Source organism: Tamandua tetradactyla, chromosome 1 (assembly GCF_023851605.1).
Source record: "Tamandua tetradactyla isolate mTamTet1 chromosome 1, mTamTet1.pri, whole genome shotgun sequence".
NCBI lineage: Eukaryota > Metazoa > Chordata > Mammalia > Pilosa > Myrmecophagidae > Tamandua > Tamandua tetradactyla.
In genome coordinates, this window is record NC_135327.1 from 52050171 (window position 1) to 52069678 (window position 19508).

A 19508-nucleotide genomic window follows, 5' to 3' on the forward strand; every position below is an offset into this window, starting at 1 on the left:
TTTTAATTGTAGTATATGATTGGAGATGCTTAAGTGAGAGCAAGCAAGCAGGAAACATTTGGGGAAATATTAAACTTGGTATAAAAATCTATTATTTAGATGCTGCTATAAAAGAACTTTTCGTTCTTCTTCAGATGCAAAACAGTTTAATTTCTTTTTAGCAGTGAGATTTATTGTTCCATGAAAAGTTTGAAATAGGAATATTTTTATGTCACCTTTTATATGTGGGAAACTAAAGGGACAAAACCAGATGATTAAAGATTTTTTTTGCATGTGTGGGAATATTTATCTCTTTTGAAAAGAAATATTTTTGCTAAACAGAAGGCTCAGCTTCCATTCTGAGGGGAATATAAGTTGTGAAAGGGCTATCACAAGCCTGGCAGAGCACAGAGAGAAATATATACCATTTACGTCTATTATACTTTAGAAAAATAAAACCCAAGTCATGTGTTCTGATCTCCAGTGCCGTTTGCCTTACCAGAGATAATATGATATTACGTTTACTAAATAAATTAATATTATTTATTTAACGGTAAATATTCCACCACAAGCTTCCCAAATTATCAGGGCAGTAACAAGTGCAACAACCAAAAATCCAGTGTGGCTTACACTTGACTTTTTTAAAGTTCTCTCTTAACATTTATGCCAAATGAAGGAGACATTTTCAAAGTCTCCTAGCCGTCCTCCTGTAAAGGCCAGAAATCTGTACTGAGCGCCCCACCTCTCCCATGTCCTTGCAGATAAGGGCTGTCGCACAAGGTCACCACAGGAACAAAATCATCACCATTGACAGACAGACATGGACAGAATTCATAGCCACATAGAGACTTTACTCTCAAATGCCATTGTCTGCCTCTCTCTTTCAAGTGTCACAGTCAGTAGTTAAAAAAAAACAAAAAAAACAAAAGGTATCTAAAGGACAGACTGAAGATTAGGTTACAGTACAGTAAAATACCATAGAATCAGCCTAATGTTTCTACTTCCAGGTACTTCTCCAGATGCATAAGCCAGGAGGCATATGAATGTATGATTCCTTACTGGCAGCAGTGGCAGCTTGTTAGAAATGCAGAGTCTCAGGCCTCAGATGGTACCATTTTAACAAAATCCTCCAGTACTTCACATCCTCATTAAATGTTGACAAGCACTGAGCTGGAGCATCATTTTAAGTGGCAATTGTTGTACAGAAAGAGGGAAAACATGAACCTCTTTCTCAGTGAAGTTGTCATTCTTAATAATTCCTTGTTATATGTGTGAGCTGTGTCACTTCACAGATCAACACATATCTGAAGAGAAAAACACTGCAAGCTTCCCTGTAGAACTCTATTGTCATTACTTCAGAATAAAGGCTTTCTTTACGGTCACAAGAAGGCCTCTTTTCTGCCCAAATGTGCACACACTGGAATGCCTTAGGCCGATATCCTTATTATATAAAGGAATACAATAAATTTTATGATGCGTTTCCTTTTGGCAAGTTAAATCTCCCTCTAATTGTCAAGCTGCAGTTTGGCCCCACCCGAAGCGCCTGCCCAAGCACCCCTGCAGTGAGGTCCACCATCAAAATACCAAATACCGTGTGGGAAGAAAATGAGTTTTGCTGGCTCTTTAAGAGAAGGGGTGTAGTAAATTGAGTGAAATGGGTTGAGAAGATTCCCTGAGAGTTCATTTAATCCCGTTTAAAAAATAATAATAGGACTGTGGGAAGATAGCATAGTGAGAAGTCAGAATGGGGAAAGAATGTTTCAGTAACAGTCCAGATCAAGTTTAAAAAGAAAGCCAAATTTGCAACTGGAGAAATAGAAAGGGGAAGAAAGACACTATGGAAGAACGGGATTTACGTCAGGGAGAGAGAAGACGATGAAGAAACGAATGCCTGAGGAAGGCAGGAGAGCACAAGGAGAACGTGGGAGTAGAGGCAGGAAAAAGGACGGGAATGTAGAGGAAGGGAAGGGAAGGCACACGGTCCCCAGTCCTGAGCACCGTTGGCCACTCGCCACCCTCCTCTCAGAAGCGACCCCTCCCATCCAGTCCTACCTGGCCGGAAGGACGGTGGTCACCACTTGAGAGCTTGAGGGTTGGGGGAGGCAAGGTTGGGGGACACAGAGGGATCCTCATGGCAAGTGTCCGACAAGAATGAGGAGGAAACGTCCCCCTGTGTGGAAAAAAAGGGAGGCTGTCATTGCTGTGGCATTGAAATTGACTTCTAAGTCACCTGGAGCTACAGACGGTTTGTCCAGGAGAACCTTTGGACTGACTTCTAGGATGGAGATTTAAAAGTCCCAACAACCTTTTCCTACCTATGCCAACATCTCTGGTGTGGTGTGGCACTGGATCTACCACAAGTGCAATGGAAAAGGCAATTAAGTCCTCCTCAGTTTTTCCCTACCTCTGAGGTCTGAGATGTTAAATAGGGATTGCAACTCCTCCTGTTGAGTAATTCTCCATGAAATCCCACTGCTGTCAAGAAACTCCAGGAAAGATGGTGTTGAGTTACTGATAGCACTTTGTTCAGTTGAACAATGCAGTCGAATGAGTCTGGACTTAATGGAGATACTTTTCTCCCCCAAAAAGAGAGAGCTATGTTTCAGTACTCAAAGTTAATTTTATTAGCCTTCTATGTAAGTCATTCATTTGACATATATTCACTGAGCACAAACTCTGCACCAGGTATTGTTCTTGGATGCTTAGAACTCAAGAGTGTTAATGAACATCAGTGAGAAAACAGGCACAGCTCTTGCCCTTGTAGAGCTTCCATTCCATCAGAGGGAGACCAGCATTAAACAATGCACTTCAGACAGCCGAAGGTACCCAGCATGAAAGAAGGCAATAAATGCTAGGAAAAACAAAAAAGAACAGAGGGGGATGCCAGGGGTGGGAAAGTGGCTGAAGAGGGCTGCAAATTTAAAATGGAAGGCCTCTTTGAGAAGACAGTTTGAGCAAAGACTTTTAAGACAAGAGGGAGTTGCCCAAGGAGACCCCTGGGAGATGAGCATTCCAGATGGACGGAACAGGCGGTGCCAAGGCCCGAATGCGATTGACCTGGCTTGTTTGGGGCACAGCAAGGAGTCCAGTATGGCCTGAGGAGAGATCCAGCCCATGAGGAAATGAAGAAGGGGTGCCGCGAAGTGGGGTCAAATCAGGTTAGGCCTTGTAGGCTTTTGCAAGGACTTGGCTTTTATTCTGAGAGGGATGGGAACCTCTGAAGGGTCTCGGACAGAGAAGTGACATGACTTATTTATGTTCTAAAAGATGCCTCCAGCTTCTGTATTGAGAATAGATTAGGAGTGGAAACAGGAAGACCAGGTAGGAGGCTATTTGGAAAACCAGAGGAGGGATGGTAGTAGCTTTCACCATGTTGATAGTACTGGAGATGGTATCTTAACAATTACAAAGATGTCTTAACTGATTTATAATATTTTGTAAGTCCTGGGGGTTTTTTTTGTTTTTTTGTTTTTTGGTCCCACTTAAAACAAGGATCCAATAAATATAAGAACCCCAATGGCTTATTACATATTTTTCAAAACCCAAGAGCTACTTTTTTCCCCATAATAACTAAAGTTCCAAGAAAAAGGAAATAAATCCTTTTCAACTGAAGCTAGAAGGCAAAGTATGTTCTATATTTCTGTATGTCTTCCAATCATGTACACATAGCTTTCTTAGAAATGGATTTCCAGATAACTAATATTATTAGCTAGGGAAAAATCCACTTTGATGCCAAAATAGTAAAAGATGCTAAGTTTCCCTGCAACTGTATAAAGTTGTTTGTGGGTATGTATGTGAACGTGTGTGAGCATATGACAATGAGTATATGTTAGTGTGTAAATGTATTTGTGAGCCTGCATGGGTGTGCATGTGCGTGTGTGTGATGACCCCAATGGTGATGCTGTGGAGAAGCCATCAAAACCATGGGAAACATGAACTGTTGACCATTTGCAAGGGGTTGAACTGTGTCCCCTCAAGGATATGTTCAAGCCCTAATCTCCAGTCACTAGAATGTGACCTTATTTGGAAATAAGGTTTCTATAGATGCAATTACTTAAGATGGGTGAGCCCTAACCCAACATGTCTAGTGTTCTTATAAGAAGGGAAGAACTTGTACACAGAGGCAGACAACACAGGAGAGAAGGCCATTTGAAGACAGAGACAAAAATTGGAATGATGTATCTCCAAGCCACAGAATGCCAAGGATTGCTGGAAACACCAGAAGCCATAAGAAGCAAGGAAGGATTTCCCCTCCAGGTGGCAGAAGGTATATGGCCCTGCTGACACTGTGATTTTTGGACTTCTAGCCTCTAAAGCTATGAGACAATAAATTTCGGTTGTTTTAAGCAACCTCATTTTTGGTACATTGTGAGTGCAGTTCTAGGAGACGAAGACACCATTCTAGCAGAAGTCATTCATTAGCAAGAAACTAATTGATGAGACTCATTGTGATACAAGGATATTATTTGTGCCTTGCTTACAGCTAAAAATTTAAAGACCTCATTGTCAAATTCAAATAGATTATCCTCAGCTAATGAGTAAAATAATTGCAGAAGACTTGCATCAATTGATTTTTGTGGACAGAAAATTTGTCAACAGGACTCTAAGCAATAGGTTGGTTAAACTAATTTGGCCTTAGACAACAATACATGGAAAGTAGGGGACGTGACTCTTTCTGTTGGAGACTGCATTCCTATTTTGAATTACAACTTTCTTCAGGGTATTTTCAGCCCAGCAGTCCTATGTTTTCCCTTCTGCTATATCGTTTTCCCTTCTGCTGTATCATTTTCCCTAGTCTCTACATACTGTTTCATCTAATATTTCAAATACCTAATATAGTTCCTCTTTGGATTTTCTGCAAGAAAAAATTTCTCTTGGTTAAAACATAGAAGGACATGATAATACCAGGTAATGGTTTCCTAAAACCAATCACATTTAAATTTTTTGCTTTAAAAATATGTAGATGGTGTGTGTGTGTGTGTGTGCACGCACGCGCGGTCATCTCTATTACCTTACTTTACAAATAAACATTGGGAATACAAACCTAATTAGTATTAGAAAAATCTCTATCAATCATACACAATACACACAGAGGTAGTGAAGCCAAAATATTTTGTGGTTTGTACCTAGTTGGGTATCTACAACAGGTGGGCAGCTGAAAGCCAATAGGATTAAAATCCATCTTACCCTACCCTATTCCTGATGGTAAACTTGGTGGTTGCTGGGAAAACTCTGAGCATGTCCTCTGTCAGCATAAGTATTCTCTTCTGACCTCTGTCCTCCCTTGAACACACCCACCACCATGCTGCCACACTTCCTTATCCTCAGGAAGGAAAAATAATGGCAAAAAGAAAGGGAAAGGTAGCAGACAGAGGAAGGAAAGGGGGAGGAAAGAATAGTGTCCAGGTGAATTTCAGTTACAATTTTGTTTCAATCACTCAGATGATTTACAGGCCCGCTCTGTAAGCTCATTCCCTGTACCACACACATATACCTACTCATTCTGCTTTGATGGTTGAACCCTTACTGACACAGATGATAATTAATTCAAAAATTTTAAAACCACTATCTGTTAGTCAGGGTTTTCTAGAGAAACAGAACTAACAAGAGGGATCTGTAAATATGAGATTTATAAAGGTATCTCATGCAACCATAGGAATGGAAGAGTAAAAAATCCACAGGGCAGATTGTGAAGCTGACAACTCCAATGAAGGGCCACAACAAACTCCACAGGAGAGGCTCACTGCCTGAAGAAGTAGTGAAAATTCTCCCTTTTCCCTTAAAAGTCTTCAACTGATTGGCTCAAATCCAATGGAATGGATTATCTTGTTTGCAGGAGAGCTGCTTTAGGTGATGCAATCATAGATGTAATCAGCCAGAGTTGCAATCAACTGACTAATGATTTAATAAACCAGCCTCCTGGCTTATCAACCAGCCATGAAATATCCTTGCAGCAAATGTTAGGCCAATGCTTGCCTGTCCAGACAACTGGGCATGTCTCTGCAGACAAGACTATGACATAGGGCTAGAGAGTTGATATATCTTTGAGGAAGGACAGTGAAGGAATACTGCTGTTCTTGCTGGCTGAATTCAAGCTGTATCTCATAGTCCTTACTTAATCTCAATAGCTTATTGAGATAAAAGGATTTGTCAGATCAATAGCTGAATACCAGGTACCAGGGGATGTGTTGATTTGCTCAAGCAATGATACCATATCTGGAACAGCAGCTGAAACTGGAGTTACCATTTGGTTACGTTTACGATAATCCACTGTCATCCTCCAAGTCCCATCTGTTTTCTGCACAGGTCAAATAGGAGAGGTGAATGGGAATGTGGTAGTAATCACCAACCCTGTAACCTTCAAGTTCTTAAGAGTGGCACTAATTCTTCAATCCCTCCAAGAATCCAATAAATTAGAATTTTTTCTAATTCACTACTTTGCTAGGTAGGGGCAGTTCTAGAGGTTTCCACTTGGCCTTTCCTACCATTATAGCCTTCATTCAATGAGTCAAAGAACCAATGTGGGGATTCTGTCAGTTGCTGAGTATGTCTATTTTAATTATGCATTCTGGAACTGGGGAAATAACCACAGAATGGGTTCTGGGACCCACTGTGAGACATACCTGAGCTAGAACCCCATCCATCATCTGACCTCCAGAAGTCCTTACTCTGACTGGTGGATCATAGTGACATTTTGGGTCCCCTGGAATTAATGTCATTTCTGAACCAGTGTCTAATAATCCCTGAAATATCTGATCATTTCCTTTTCCCCAATGCACAGTTACCCTGGTAAAAGCCCATAGGTCTCCTTGGGAAAGGCTTGGAGGAAAATTAACAGTATAAATTTGTGGCAGTGAAACAGGGTCCTCCCTCAAAGGGACCCGGCCTCTCACTTATTCAAGGGGCTCTGGGTCTGTAAACTGTGTCAAGTTGGGGAATTGATTAAGGGGCTGTTACTCACTGTTTTTGTATCAAGTTAGACTTCGGTTCACTTGACCTAGAATTCTTCTGCTTATATAGCTCAAACAAGAATTTAGTAGATTGCCCATCTAATTTGCTTCTAGGTACCTCAAGATCTAATAGCCAATGCTACAAGTCTCTGAGAGTCAGATTATTTTGACCTCTGCTTTGGATCTCTTGTCCATTATGGTAGCCATGCCCACCTTGTCTATGGTGATTAACTGTTGCCACATGTGATTAACTTCTGCCAACTCAGGATTTGATCATTCCTATTGTCTTTAATGATTCCAACTCAGTGACATCAGTTTCCTCAGTAACATCTGACCTACAAAGAAGGGTGACCACAGAGTTCTTCAGTGATGATGGAGCAAGTCTCATGAATTTATTCCTCAAAGTTCTGGTGAAAGATGTGTCCTCTGGACATTCCTGGGGTATGTGAGCAGGTCTTCCATGATAAATCTACCCTAACATTCCAAGCTCTCTAAGCCTCTGGATCCTGTCAACTACATTACACTGGCATTTCAACCTCAGGTAATGTTGGCTACCTTTTGATCTACGTTTCAGCTAAACCATCCAACCAAACTGTTAATGCCCCTTTAATCCCTTGGGCTACAATATTAAATGCAGAATCTCTGCCTAGTAGGCCCATATCAATAAATTCAGGTTGATCCAACTTTCACCATTATCCCACACGCTTAATATCCATTCCCACACAGAATCCCCTGATTTCTATCTATATAGACTGAAAAACTCATGCAGTTCTTTTGGAGTATAGCATGCTTCCACATAGGTCATACTTTGTGTCTCACCTTTCGGGACCTGTTGGGACTTTATTCTAGTTATAGGTTTTAAAGAAAAGAGGGGTGGTCGGGGTGGATCATAGAAAGAACTGGAAGTTTCTTTCAAGCCAATTAACTCAGGGCATTCTGTTGCAGTGTATCTGGTGAATCAGGAATAATCACTCCAGACAGAGGAGTGAGGGCTGTTTCCCAACAGGAGGTGGTTACAGTTTTAGCAGCACTGAAGGGTTACTCTCTTTAGGTGGAGTTGGATGGCAGACTCCTCTGAGGAGACTGGCTATTTTCCCAAGGCAGGCTGGAGGTCAGGAAGCTCTTTCCTCAGGGAAGTCTGCAGATGGGATGGCTGTTTCCTCAGGGCAGGCTGGAGATGGGGTAGCTGTTTTCTCAGGACAGACCATTATAGGACTGTCTAGAAAAGGCTCAGCAGATTCCATGGTTTCCATGTCCCCACTACCTTCATTATCAAGCCATAAGTTCTCATCCCAAATTTCGGGATCTCATTCTTTTCCAATCAAAGTGTTTACTTTAACAGAAGATATCCTTCTTTGAGATTGAGGTTGAGATTTTAGTTTATTAGTAAATCTACTACTCACACAAAGAGGCTCTGCGTCTAGTTTTCAGAGATCTCTGTTGTGGGGCGCATCGAAAGAGAGACCACATAATTTAAAACTGCAAGCCAATTTGGAGTCTTTATTAGCCGGCCGGCGACTGCCTCAGAAACCTCCAAGAAGGAACATTCAGAGAGCTGCCCCAGAGGTTTTCAAGGTGTGCTTATAAAGGCTAAAATCATGTTGTGGTTTTGCAGTTGCTAGCAAGCAAGCGTGATCATAGAAGAGGAAGAATGCCGTTAGCTGTTGACAAAACACATCCCATTCCCTCAGTTTCCTAACATTGGTTATTGTTTAACTCTTGGGGACATTCCGCCCCAATGCTGTGGAGACTTTCCCTGCTTGGGCCTGATTGATTGCTCCTGCTTGGGCCTGACTGATTACTCCTGGCCCTCCACAATCTCAAGTCTATGACCACAGAAAATAAGATTTTCTTTCAGGGCACACACAGACATTTTCACATCTTTCCACGTAAAATTTTCCAAATTTGCTTAAGTTGCAAATTTGAAGCCTTCTGCTCACCCCTTTCCCTCATAACTGTATATCCATTAACAACCATTATATATAATGATATAACATCATTATACCTCTTAATTCTACAAAACTCCGTTAAGGTGTCAAAAGCACGCTCAGCCAGAGCCTTGCCTCGTATAAGCATACAATTAGCAGAATCAAATAGTGATATTTTGAGTATCTCTATTGGCAACTCACCCCGTGGACTGTCAGTGCCATCTTGATTATTGGAAACAGAGTCATTAATGCCTTTAAGTCTAATCAGAGTAGAAAACCAATTTATGTTTTCAACATGAGATTTATAAAGATTTCTCATGCAACCATGGGAATCAAAGAGTCCAAAATCTGTAGGGCAGGCTGGCAACTCTGACAGAGAGTCATGACAAACGCCACAACAGCAGCTCACTGGCTGAAGAAGCAGTACAAATTCTCTCTTCTCCCTTAAAAGTCTTCACCTGATTGGATCAAATCCAATTGAAAGGATTATCTTGTTTGTGGGAGACCCTGCCTTAGTTGATCATAGATGTAATCAGCCATGGCTATAATCAGCTGACTGATGATTTAATACACCAGCCTTCTGGCTTATTAACCAACCACAAAACATCCTTACAGCAATGGTCAGGCCAAAGCTTGCCTGACCAGACCACTGTGTCTCATCACCTGGCCAGACTGACACCAGAACCCAACCATCACATTATGTGGGGATTTTCTATTTCTGGATTTTTGGTAATGGCTGGTTTAGTTATCTGAACCATCCCACTGATAATAACTGAAAAAGTTGGATTCCGTATTAAAAGCATCTTCCTAAAGAACCTAAAAACCACAAAAAAAGTAAAGAATGATCAGGCCCAAACTGAAGGGAACATCAAACCTAGAAAGGTAACAAGTAGGGAAGTTGTTTTTGCCCTGACGTCCTGATGTTTTTTGCTAATACTAGAAATCATGGACTCTCCTTTTGATAGCCTTGCAAGGTGAAAGGGCAAAACTCAAAGCCTGTGGTCTGCCCAAAGTGCAGAATGTAACAGGATATCTTCCCTCCAATAATCTAGGTTACACAGATTACAGATTTGAAAATGAAGCAAACAGTACTTCTAGATGTAAAAAAAAATGCAAAAGCTAAAATTTAAAGCAAATGGATAAGTACAATAGCAGATTAAACAAAGATTTAGTGAATTAGAACAAGGGTCAGAAAAAAAAAAAGAACTGTTTACAGGAAAGCACAGAAAGACAGAAAGATGGAAGATGCTGAGAAGAGAAGCCTGAGAGGTGGAATAGAAGGTCCCGTTTATTTTACATGTGTGTATATATATTTGACATCCTAGCTTGAAAGGGGAAAACGTGAAATAAGCTATATTTGTTGACATGATAGTTGAGGATTTTTATAGAACCGATGATGTTAGCCCACCATCTTGAGCACATATTTAGATTCTAGTAAAACTGCATATATATGTGTGTGTGTATATATATATATATCTGCATATATATATGCAGATATATATATATAACAGATATAAGTAGATACATACAGATATAAATTTCTGCCGCATATAAATTACACTAAGATGAACAATTATAACATTTCAACAGCAACGATAAAAGTCAGAGGCTAGTGGAATTTTATCTTCAATGTGCTAAAAGGAAATAGCTGCCAACCTAAAATTCTATATTCAGCAAAGATAGTATTCCAGAAAGGAGGGGAAATCAAGACATTTTCAGGCAAAAACAAAAACAAGAAAACCTGTAAGTTTATTGCCAGCAGACTGCATGAAAGAAAATGGTAAAGAAACTATTTTAAGGAGAAAGAAGAACCGAAATGAATAGTTTGAGATACAAGAAAGAATGTGCAAATGAGGTTGTGAATATGTGGTTAAATCTAAATGAACACTGCCTATATACTGTAAAATGATGTCTTCTGGGTTAAAAAGTCTATGTAAAAGACATATATTTCTAAATAAATTGGGAGAGGATGAATGGAGTTAAAATACTTCTTAAGTCCCTGCGTTATCCAGAAATAGAGTCATCAAGTCTAAGTTTTATATTTAGGAAAATAGTGAATAACTGTATGTCTTTTAAAGGCAGTTTTTTTGTACTGATAAAAATGAAAAGAAATTCCCTCCATAAAACAAACAATAAAACTAACCCACTGGGTAGATCCATTAAGATTTGACAATGAGCAAAACATAGCCTTTTTGCGGTTATTTGCACACTGAGGTCAGGCTTCTCCTGTGAGAAGGTCCAATGGGTGGCTGTGGGGAGCATTTCTCCATTATGTAGCAAAAGATTAGAGGAGGCACGGATGAATCAAGTAAGAAAGGAGGCTTTGCTTTAAATACCCAAGTAAGTTTCTATCCCCTTGGGCATGGGAAGGCAGTTATACTACCCCCGGTTTTAGGGTTCTGTCTCAGAGCTCTGCAGCGGGTCTGACCAGACTAAATTCCCCCAGGAAGATGAGTCATTCACTCTGTTACAAAGAAGTCAGGGGGTAAGTGAGGAAAATCACTCTATATTTTTCCTAGCTGGGGGTGGGTGGGGAAAGAGAAGAAAAAATAGAGCCAGGAGCTACACGAGGACACTTTCTTTGGGTTTAAATTAAAATGCTCTAAAGCTTCCTGGAATTCTTTTTCACTAACTGGCTGCATTAAAACAGAAAGCCTGCATTCTGAGAAGCATCAAACACAAATGAAATGTCAGATAAAAAGTAAAATTACACATCTATCAACTTGTATCAGGTTAAGGAGAAGGTTCATTAAAATGTTCCCCCAAAAGATAATTATTCTTGTAATTATTCAGAGTCACTAGCTGGAAAGTGATCAATATATATTGGAATATTCTCAGTAGATTCAGGGCAACTCCTGATTAACAATGTTTCAACATGTTAAAATAAATCTCTTTGAAGCGCTCAGGAAAAAGGCAGAGGGCCCTTTGGCCAGCCAACCACTTCACAGAGTTGAGCATGACCACAACAGTTTCAGTGCCTCTGCACTTGGGGTTTGAAATCTTGAATTGTTTTTAATCCTCTTTACAGCCATAAACTCTTTCCTATTGGCTTTGGCAAACACAGGTACAAAAATCCCAAGGAAACTAATTACATCCCTGAGTTGAAAGATTGGCCAGTTTCATTGTATCCATCCTAAGAATTCTGCAGCTACAGATTTCATAAAAAGACAGACCTGAACAAAACTGATAACAGCCTACCTTCGGGAATGAATCAAATATCTCTCCATTGGGAAGCACACAGCTGCACATTTCTCCAGAATTTAAAATTCCACTGAAAAGTTGCTGGGTATTCTCTTTGAAGAATGTCTACTGTTGTTTCTAACCTTATAAATTTCTGTGGGGCTTGAATACCACAACACACATGATTTTACACCAAATTGGAGCCCAAAATATTTATTTATTGCACAAGTTGCCTCTAGAGTCACATTCTCCCTCAAAACTTACATGCAAAGGGGACAGTCTCATAGAGCATGGCTTTTTTAATGGGAAAAAAATAATCTGTAAAGATGAAAAGGGACCAATGCACAACACATAGGACACTCTAAAATAAGCTTTCATATTATTGGCTGGCCACATTTGGTCCCCTACCAAATATGGACCAACAAGAGCAGGAAATGAAGTAGATTTTTAACGTAATTTTGATTGGGGAACATTCTTCTAAGACTGTTTTGCTTCAAGATGGTAAAAATGTAGGGAAATTGAGTTGATTCTTCCAGGTGCTGAACACATTGTTGAGTAAATGGTTGGCGAAGCTACACCTTAAATTAATCCTCATCTGCAGCTTCCAGTAAAGCTAGCCAGAAGAACAGCTCCTTGGCTTTGGAGAAATGTCCTTCAAACACTGGCTTTGCAAATGTCGTCTATTAATTTTTTTTATACCAGTTTGTTCACTTTTTAAGGAGTTGTTTTCTTATCAAAGGGTTGGAAATTTATGCTTATGTGTTTGGGATTCAGAAGAGCTCAGGATAGTAACACTGGGAGAAACAGTAACATAAAAAAAGCTTACCCCCAGTTAAGGAAGAGATCAGGAACTTAAAACACATTGTTTTATTAGTTAGAATAAGTCCAAAGAGTAAGTAAACAAATCATGCCTGTCCAGAATATGATGGAAGTGAAGAATGGGTAATATGATGCCATGTAGCAGATAAATGTGGTATAAACCCAAGAACAGCACTCATTGGTTTCTAGTTAGAAAGCTGTGCATCCTATCTGCGAAGTGCTTGAGGAACTCTCTTTACCTCAGTAACCATGGCAAAGTTTAACCTGCTTTCTTATTCCCAAGAAAGTTACAGCCATCTTTGGTATTACCTGTTGTAATGTCAGTTCAAGTTCCATGTCCAAAAGGTAGTGATAGGACAGTTCATTCATTTCTAATGTCATAAAGCCACTCAGCCTTTTCATCTCTCTGGCAGAAGGCAACCGACTCTGTGAACCTTTTGAATAGATCCTGGTGGCTGATAAATATCAACTCCTTGAGTTGCTCCTCTTTTTATTTTGATTTCCCTTTTGTTCACTTCTCGCACATCAGTGCCAAACTTCAAAGGCCATTCTGATACTGGAGATGGGGGAAGATGACTGCAGAGCAGGCAGCCTTCTCTTTCTGGTCCCTGTCCCACCATTGCAGGTGTACCCCCCACTGCTACGCTGGCCTGGCTGGTCCTGAGCACCACTTTGCCAATGTTTTTTGCCCTGTGTTTGCCTTTCCCCACACGCTCTATACTTGACCTTTCTATTTTACTCCACTGTTTATAATTATTTCTCCTTGTCATGTCCATTGTCCCTTTTTCAGCCACTACGTCCTCCAATATTAATGTCATGATTTCCTATTTTATTATTAGATCCATGGTTTCCAGACACAACTTTTTAAAAATTTTTTTGTATGCTGTATGGCAGGGGTCACATTTCATTCTTTTTCCATGTGAGTATCCCATTATTGCAGCACCATTTGTTGAATTTTTGTTTGTTTGCTTGTTTGTTTTTGGCAAGTGCGTGGGCCGGGAATTGAACCTGGGTCTCCGGCATGGCACGCGAGAATTCTACTACTAAACTACCCTCGCACCGCCCCCAAGCACAGCATTTTTAAGTCCTGAAGGACACCTCTCAACAAATGGTTCAGTTTGGCATGAAACCAACCTTGTTTGAAGGCAACCTTCAAGTCTAGACTATATAAGAGTGTCGTAAGGACAGCTTCATGGATGAAAGGGAAATTCATCATGGTGCCTGTATACGGTCAAAAGTTGAGGACAACAGAAATACTAAAAATTCACAGAAATACTTCCTAAGAGGCTAAGAAAGAAGAAATAGAAAACTGCTATAATTATGTTTGTGGCAGAAACTGTTAATTACCCAACGGCCACTTTCCTTATTTTTCTTTGATAAGAAAACATCAGTTATGTTCAGGTATTTGTTGACTGTGGAAATCAGGAGAAGCTGAACTTCCCCCATCCCTGTTAGTGAATCTTAATTGCTCTAAGTCAATCACGACAATTCCATTCCCATGGCCGTGAACGGGATACGGAATAAGCATATGACGAATGAGGAGAAGTCTGTTGGGGGATTTAGGGAGGTTTTCCTCAATCCTAAAAAAGACACAAGATGGACATTCTCTTTTCTGCCTTTGAATGGTTTTATGTGAGGTTATGATGCAGGGAGTTATGGTAGCCATTTTGTGACTCTGAGTTTACAGCTGGGGATGAAGGCAACAAGCTGAGACAGCACACTGGAAATTCTGAAAAAACCTGGATCTATGATGAGGTTGTTGAGTTAACGACCTGAACATTTCTGGAATGGCCATATCTCTGAACTTCCAGTAATGTTACATAATAAATGTAACTGTTTAAACCAGTTTAAATAGGGTTTTCTGTAAAATTTCAGCTGAATGCACCCTGACTGATAAAATAGTCAAAAGTTAATTCACTGTAGAAGTTTGAGGATGCTTCACTACCTACTAAAATTGATTTTTTTTTTGCATGGATGGGCACCGGGAATTAAACCTGGGTCTCCCGCACAGCAGGCAAGAATTTTGCCACTGAGCCACCGTTGCAATACCCTTGTACCTACTAAAATTGATTTCAATCTTGATGAACTTAGAGTTGTAACATGAGAAAATTTGTAGGTTTTTTTAATACCATGTGTTATGTCATTTAAACAGATTTGTGATTGCATTAAGTGTAATATTGTTAACATTATTGGATCAAAGACAGAAACAAAAACAGTGCAGGGTGGGTCACGGTGGCTCAGCAGGCAGAGTTCTCGCCTGCCATGCCAGAGGCCCGGGTTCCATTCCTGGTGCCTGCCCGTGCAAAAAATAAATAAATAAAAATCCTGTATGAAAAATATTTTTCAAGAGGCTCTTTTTACAATACAAAAATTAGCTAATGAGATAGTATCCAAAAGCAAATTATATCTCCAAAAAAAAGTAATGACTACTCTGAGTTCAGACAGCACGGATTGAAAATGTACATCTCTGAATATATCACCTGGGTCTGATCATTGTTAAGGTGATCTTTTGCTTCACCTTTTGTAGGACCTGGATCTTTTGCTTCGAACACTTGAACATTTTTAAAAGAGAATTCAATCCTGAATGGAAACTTTAGCAGTTTCTGAAATAAGTGTAAAATTTATTTCACTTTATTAATGTATAATCAACCTGAGATGGCAACCAAGAATATTTGAATAATAAATTTATATGAGAAACCTAAAAATTACCAGAAGACTTAAATAATAATTAATTCTTAGATTTTCATTATTGCTTGAGATTCTATATTGCCAACTCTGAAAATTTTAAGAAGCAAAAATTTTAAATAAATGTCCTGTCTGTACAATAAAAGCAGAAATAACCTCAAAGTACATTGTGCTATAAGAAATCTGTAAGAAGTAATTTGAACTAATAGACAATATAATGATGTCAACTAGTACTTTTGAGCTTTCTGGGTTCAAAGTGTACCTGTATGGAATGGCGGTCTCTTTTAGAGAAGATATTTTTAACTTCAGGTCAGGAAAACGGAAAAGCACCTATTTCACAAGCAAAAAAAATATTCGGTGATGAATCAAAATGGATAGAATGTTTAAAACTTAGATGCTGTCTGCCAACCTGAAAATATTTGATTTATAGGTACTCAGTTTGTTTAAAGTTAATATTTGTGACACAATTGATTTTTTACCAAACAACATGCATAAAGTAATTTTAAAGTGGAGCCTAACTAAACTATTATCACAGAGGGAAAACATTTATGAGACTATTCTGTTAGGGCAAATTCGGGGCAATGTTGGTATAGTGCGCCCTCTGCTGGAAAGAGTCCATCATTACAATAACTATATATCTGGAGCTGAATTAGATAGAAACTTGATTAACCTCTCTCAGATTTGTGATCCTACACACTAGAATCACCTGGTGAGGTGGAAGAGGGGTAAAATACTTCTTTTCTTGTGGAAAATGTGCTCTTCAGTTTTCCTGGCCTTCTATCTGAAGTTAAAAATATCTTCTCAAACATTAGGGACTCCCAAGTCAACAGACCAAGCCCTTAATCTTGAGGCTTGCTTTTGTGGCACTTATTTATGATATAGCAAAGCTAAGTCTACATATAGTTATACCTAAGAGTTATTTCTGGAGGACCTCTTTGGTTGCTCAGATGTGGCCTGTCTCTCTCTAAACCCAACTCTGCAAGTGAAATCATTACCCACCCCCCTACGTGGGATATGACATCAGCGGTGAAAGTCTCCCTGGTAACAAGGGATATAACTCCCAGGGATGACCTGGCCCTGGCATCGTGGGATCGACAATGCATCCCTAACCAAAAGCAGGGAAAGAAGTGTAACAAGTAGGATTCAGTGGCTGAGAGAGTTCAAATACAGTTGAGAAGCTATTCTAGAGGCTACTGTTACACAAATTCAGCTAAATATTGCTATTTACCATGGTTTGCCAAACCTCAGTCAAAACCCTTCCTGCCAACCCTAAAGAACACCACTTTATCTGAGATTCAATAAAGGTTCCAGGTACTATGATTACTTTCCAGAAACACAGCCTCTAGATGGGTTCCTAGGCCAGCTGGGTCCTGAAACCCAGAGGGCCCAGCCTCTAAAATATCAACTAGTTCCATCTCCCAACCCATATTATAGATAGCTCTTTCCAACATGAAATAGTTAGAATGGGCATAGCCCAAACACCCCTAATGATTGAGAGAAAGATCAGAGGAGGAAGATTTATAGCAGAGAAGACAGAATTTTAAAAATGAGTGTGACTGCTGAATCATTATATTAATATTTCTTTTAGTCTCCAGTGCCTTGGAGAAGCTAGAAAGAAAAACCTGAAATGGTGGAACTGTAACCCATACCAAACTCTAAAATCTATTCCATAACTAACTGTTGTGGTTTGTTTTGAAATTTATTGCTTTTTCGCATGTATGTTTTTTTTTCACAATTAAAAATTAAAAAAACCTTATTCTTGAACACTGCCAAAGACCGACAAAAAGCAAATCACCACAGGAGGAATCCATGCATTTGCCATTTAAAAAAGTTTTTAAATTTATGATAAATGCAGACCGAATATTCCAATAAAGATGTTTACTGCCATTGAGAAAGACACGTGAGTTTGACATGCGAGAACTTATCTGACACTCTTCTCACCTTATGTGAACTAGGAAGGTTTTACTCCTGTTGAATGAAAAAAAAATGAAATTATTGTGTGTTATCCATTTCAGTTTACCTTGGGCTTTTCATCCAGGATCTGCTGACGGATTTCCTTGTGTTTCTCTACGAGTTTTTCTTGCCGTTTACTTTGTGCCTCTTCTAACTATAAGAAAATTAACAAAGAAAGAGTTATTTTCTTCTGAACTTTCAAGTGCACATTTTGAAAAAAAATTGAAATATTTTCAGATCAATGGTAGTATACATTTAATTATTACCTATCTTGGTCAAGAACTGTCCAAGAGAAAAAGGAGATAGCTGATAAATGTTGAACATGGTAATGGCTACATGGATGGGAGCTTGACCCATGGATTATATTATTCTTATGTTTTTGTGCATATTTGTAAGTTTCAATAATGCCAAGTTAAAAAATAAAAGAGGACTGCCCTTTAGGTTGCCATGTTCCATCACTGATGACAACTTAAGTCAGTTTTGGAAAAACTCCTATTTTATGCCATGTTTCTGGCCTCCTGAGTTTGAAAATCTTCTTGACTGCCAACTTTTAAATATTTTACATAGTGTTCTGCAATTAAACATGCAGAAACGTGCAACTTGGAGGGCCCACTTCTTTGAAGCAGGTCTGCTAGGTGCCGGCAATAAAACAATACACACGGCACGGCATTTCCTTCCAGAAGCTCACAATGCACTTGTCAAACATTCTCACAGAGGAGAGCGGGATTAACAGACGTACTCTCTTGATGTACTGCACCACCTCCTGGATGTACGACCGGATCATCTCTGTCTTCTCTCTGAAAGCAGAGGACAAAGAGATCATGTCACAAACCCATCCGGCTCCACCAATATGGGGCATCTCAGACTTCTGGATGAGAGTTCACAGAACTCTAGACATGGTTAGTACTACTGCAAGTAAGATAGAATCCACTAGCTCTTGACAAAGTCAGGTCCCTAGGCCTATGGACTCCAGTGTCTAGGGGCAGGGCCTGGGAATCTGTATTTTCAAAAACTTCCCAGGTGGTTGGGATGCTCTGCTGAATTTGGGGGATCTCGGTGTACCCGCCGCTCGTTCTCCACGCCTCAGCCAAAGCTTCCAGCAACTCTTGAATTCAGTAGCATTCATATCTCTTTCCATGTTTGCATCTCTACCACTCATCTGGCTCCATAATGCTATGCTCTTGATGAATCAACCCCTGGCTCACAGTTCAGGGCTGCTTTCCTTCCAGCTCCTCGCTCATTCCCAGCACATTGAGATTCAGGTTAATGAAATCACTAAACTTGAGTATCACAGCCTCCTACCATCTCAACTCTGAGCGTGCCTAACAATACATGAAGTGAGGAGAAAATCTTTCCCAAGGGGAATTTCCCTCTTTACCCAGTCTGTATCTAAAAGACCCTGGGTGGCCCTCAGTCATTTGCTGAACGGCCTCTCTGACAGTACACTGTTAAAAACTTCACAAAAGGGATCTTTTGAAAAGTGAATCAGAGGAGAAACTTCACAGACCTGTCTATGTATGTTTAGGAACCAGTGACTCTGATAGGGAATAAAAACAATCCCCAAGTGGAAAAGGTAAGGCATGGGGCTCTTTTTTTCTACTTACTCTTCCATCTGGCTTTTGTCTTTCGATTTAGCTTCTGTTATCTTCTCCTGCCTCTTTTTATCCATTTTCTTCTTTAATTCCTTCTTCTCTCTAAAGTCAAAACAGAAATAAAAGGGGGAAATGGCATATCAAATGGCGATGTGTTTAATCAATTTATTTATTTATCACTGTAATGGGAACAAAAGCTTACTTTTCACAGATTTCTCTGAGCTTCTTGAGCTGATTGTTCTGACACTCTTCTGCAACATCCGTCAGCTTCTGAACAAGCTGGGGAAACAAAATGCCGGTTCGCTGTTTTACGTGATCAAAACAAAGTATTGCCCACAAAAGTTGCTGTGGCTAGAAAATCTGTGATTGACATTTCAAAATAGCTGCAATTGTCAGATATCTGACAAAGTCTATGAGGACAT

General features: G+C 39.7%; 1 protein-coding gene across 3 annotated transcripts in view; it reads right to left on the bottom strand.

Annotated features, from left to right (window-relative positions):
- The window catches only part of PLCB1 (phospholipase C beta 1), a 706046-nt gene that overhangs the window by 73750 nt on the left and 612788 nt on the right, over positions 1-19508 (bottom strand). For 2 of the 3 annotated variants that reach the window (XM_077115679.1, XM_077115662.1), the window contains exons 28-31: positions 19289-19365; positions 19099-19188; positions 18234-18291; positions 17562-17648 (exon numbers count right to left, since the gene is read on the bottom strand). In XM_077115679.1, coding sequence (XP_076971794.1) covers positions 17562-17648; positions 18234-18291; positions 19099-19188; positions 19289-19365 — 312 coding nt within the window. Of the gene's footprint in view, positions 1-2031; positions 2150-17561; positions 17649-18233; positions 18292-19098; positions 19189-19288; positions 19366-19508 lie in introns of all 3 variants that reach the window. The other variant, XM_077115670.1, reaches the window with a different exon arrangement.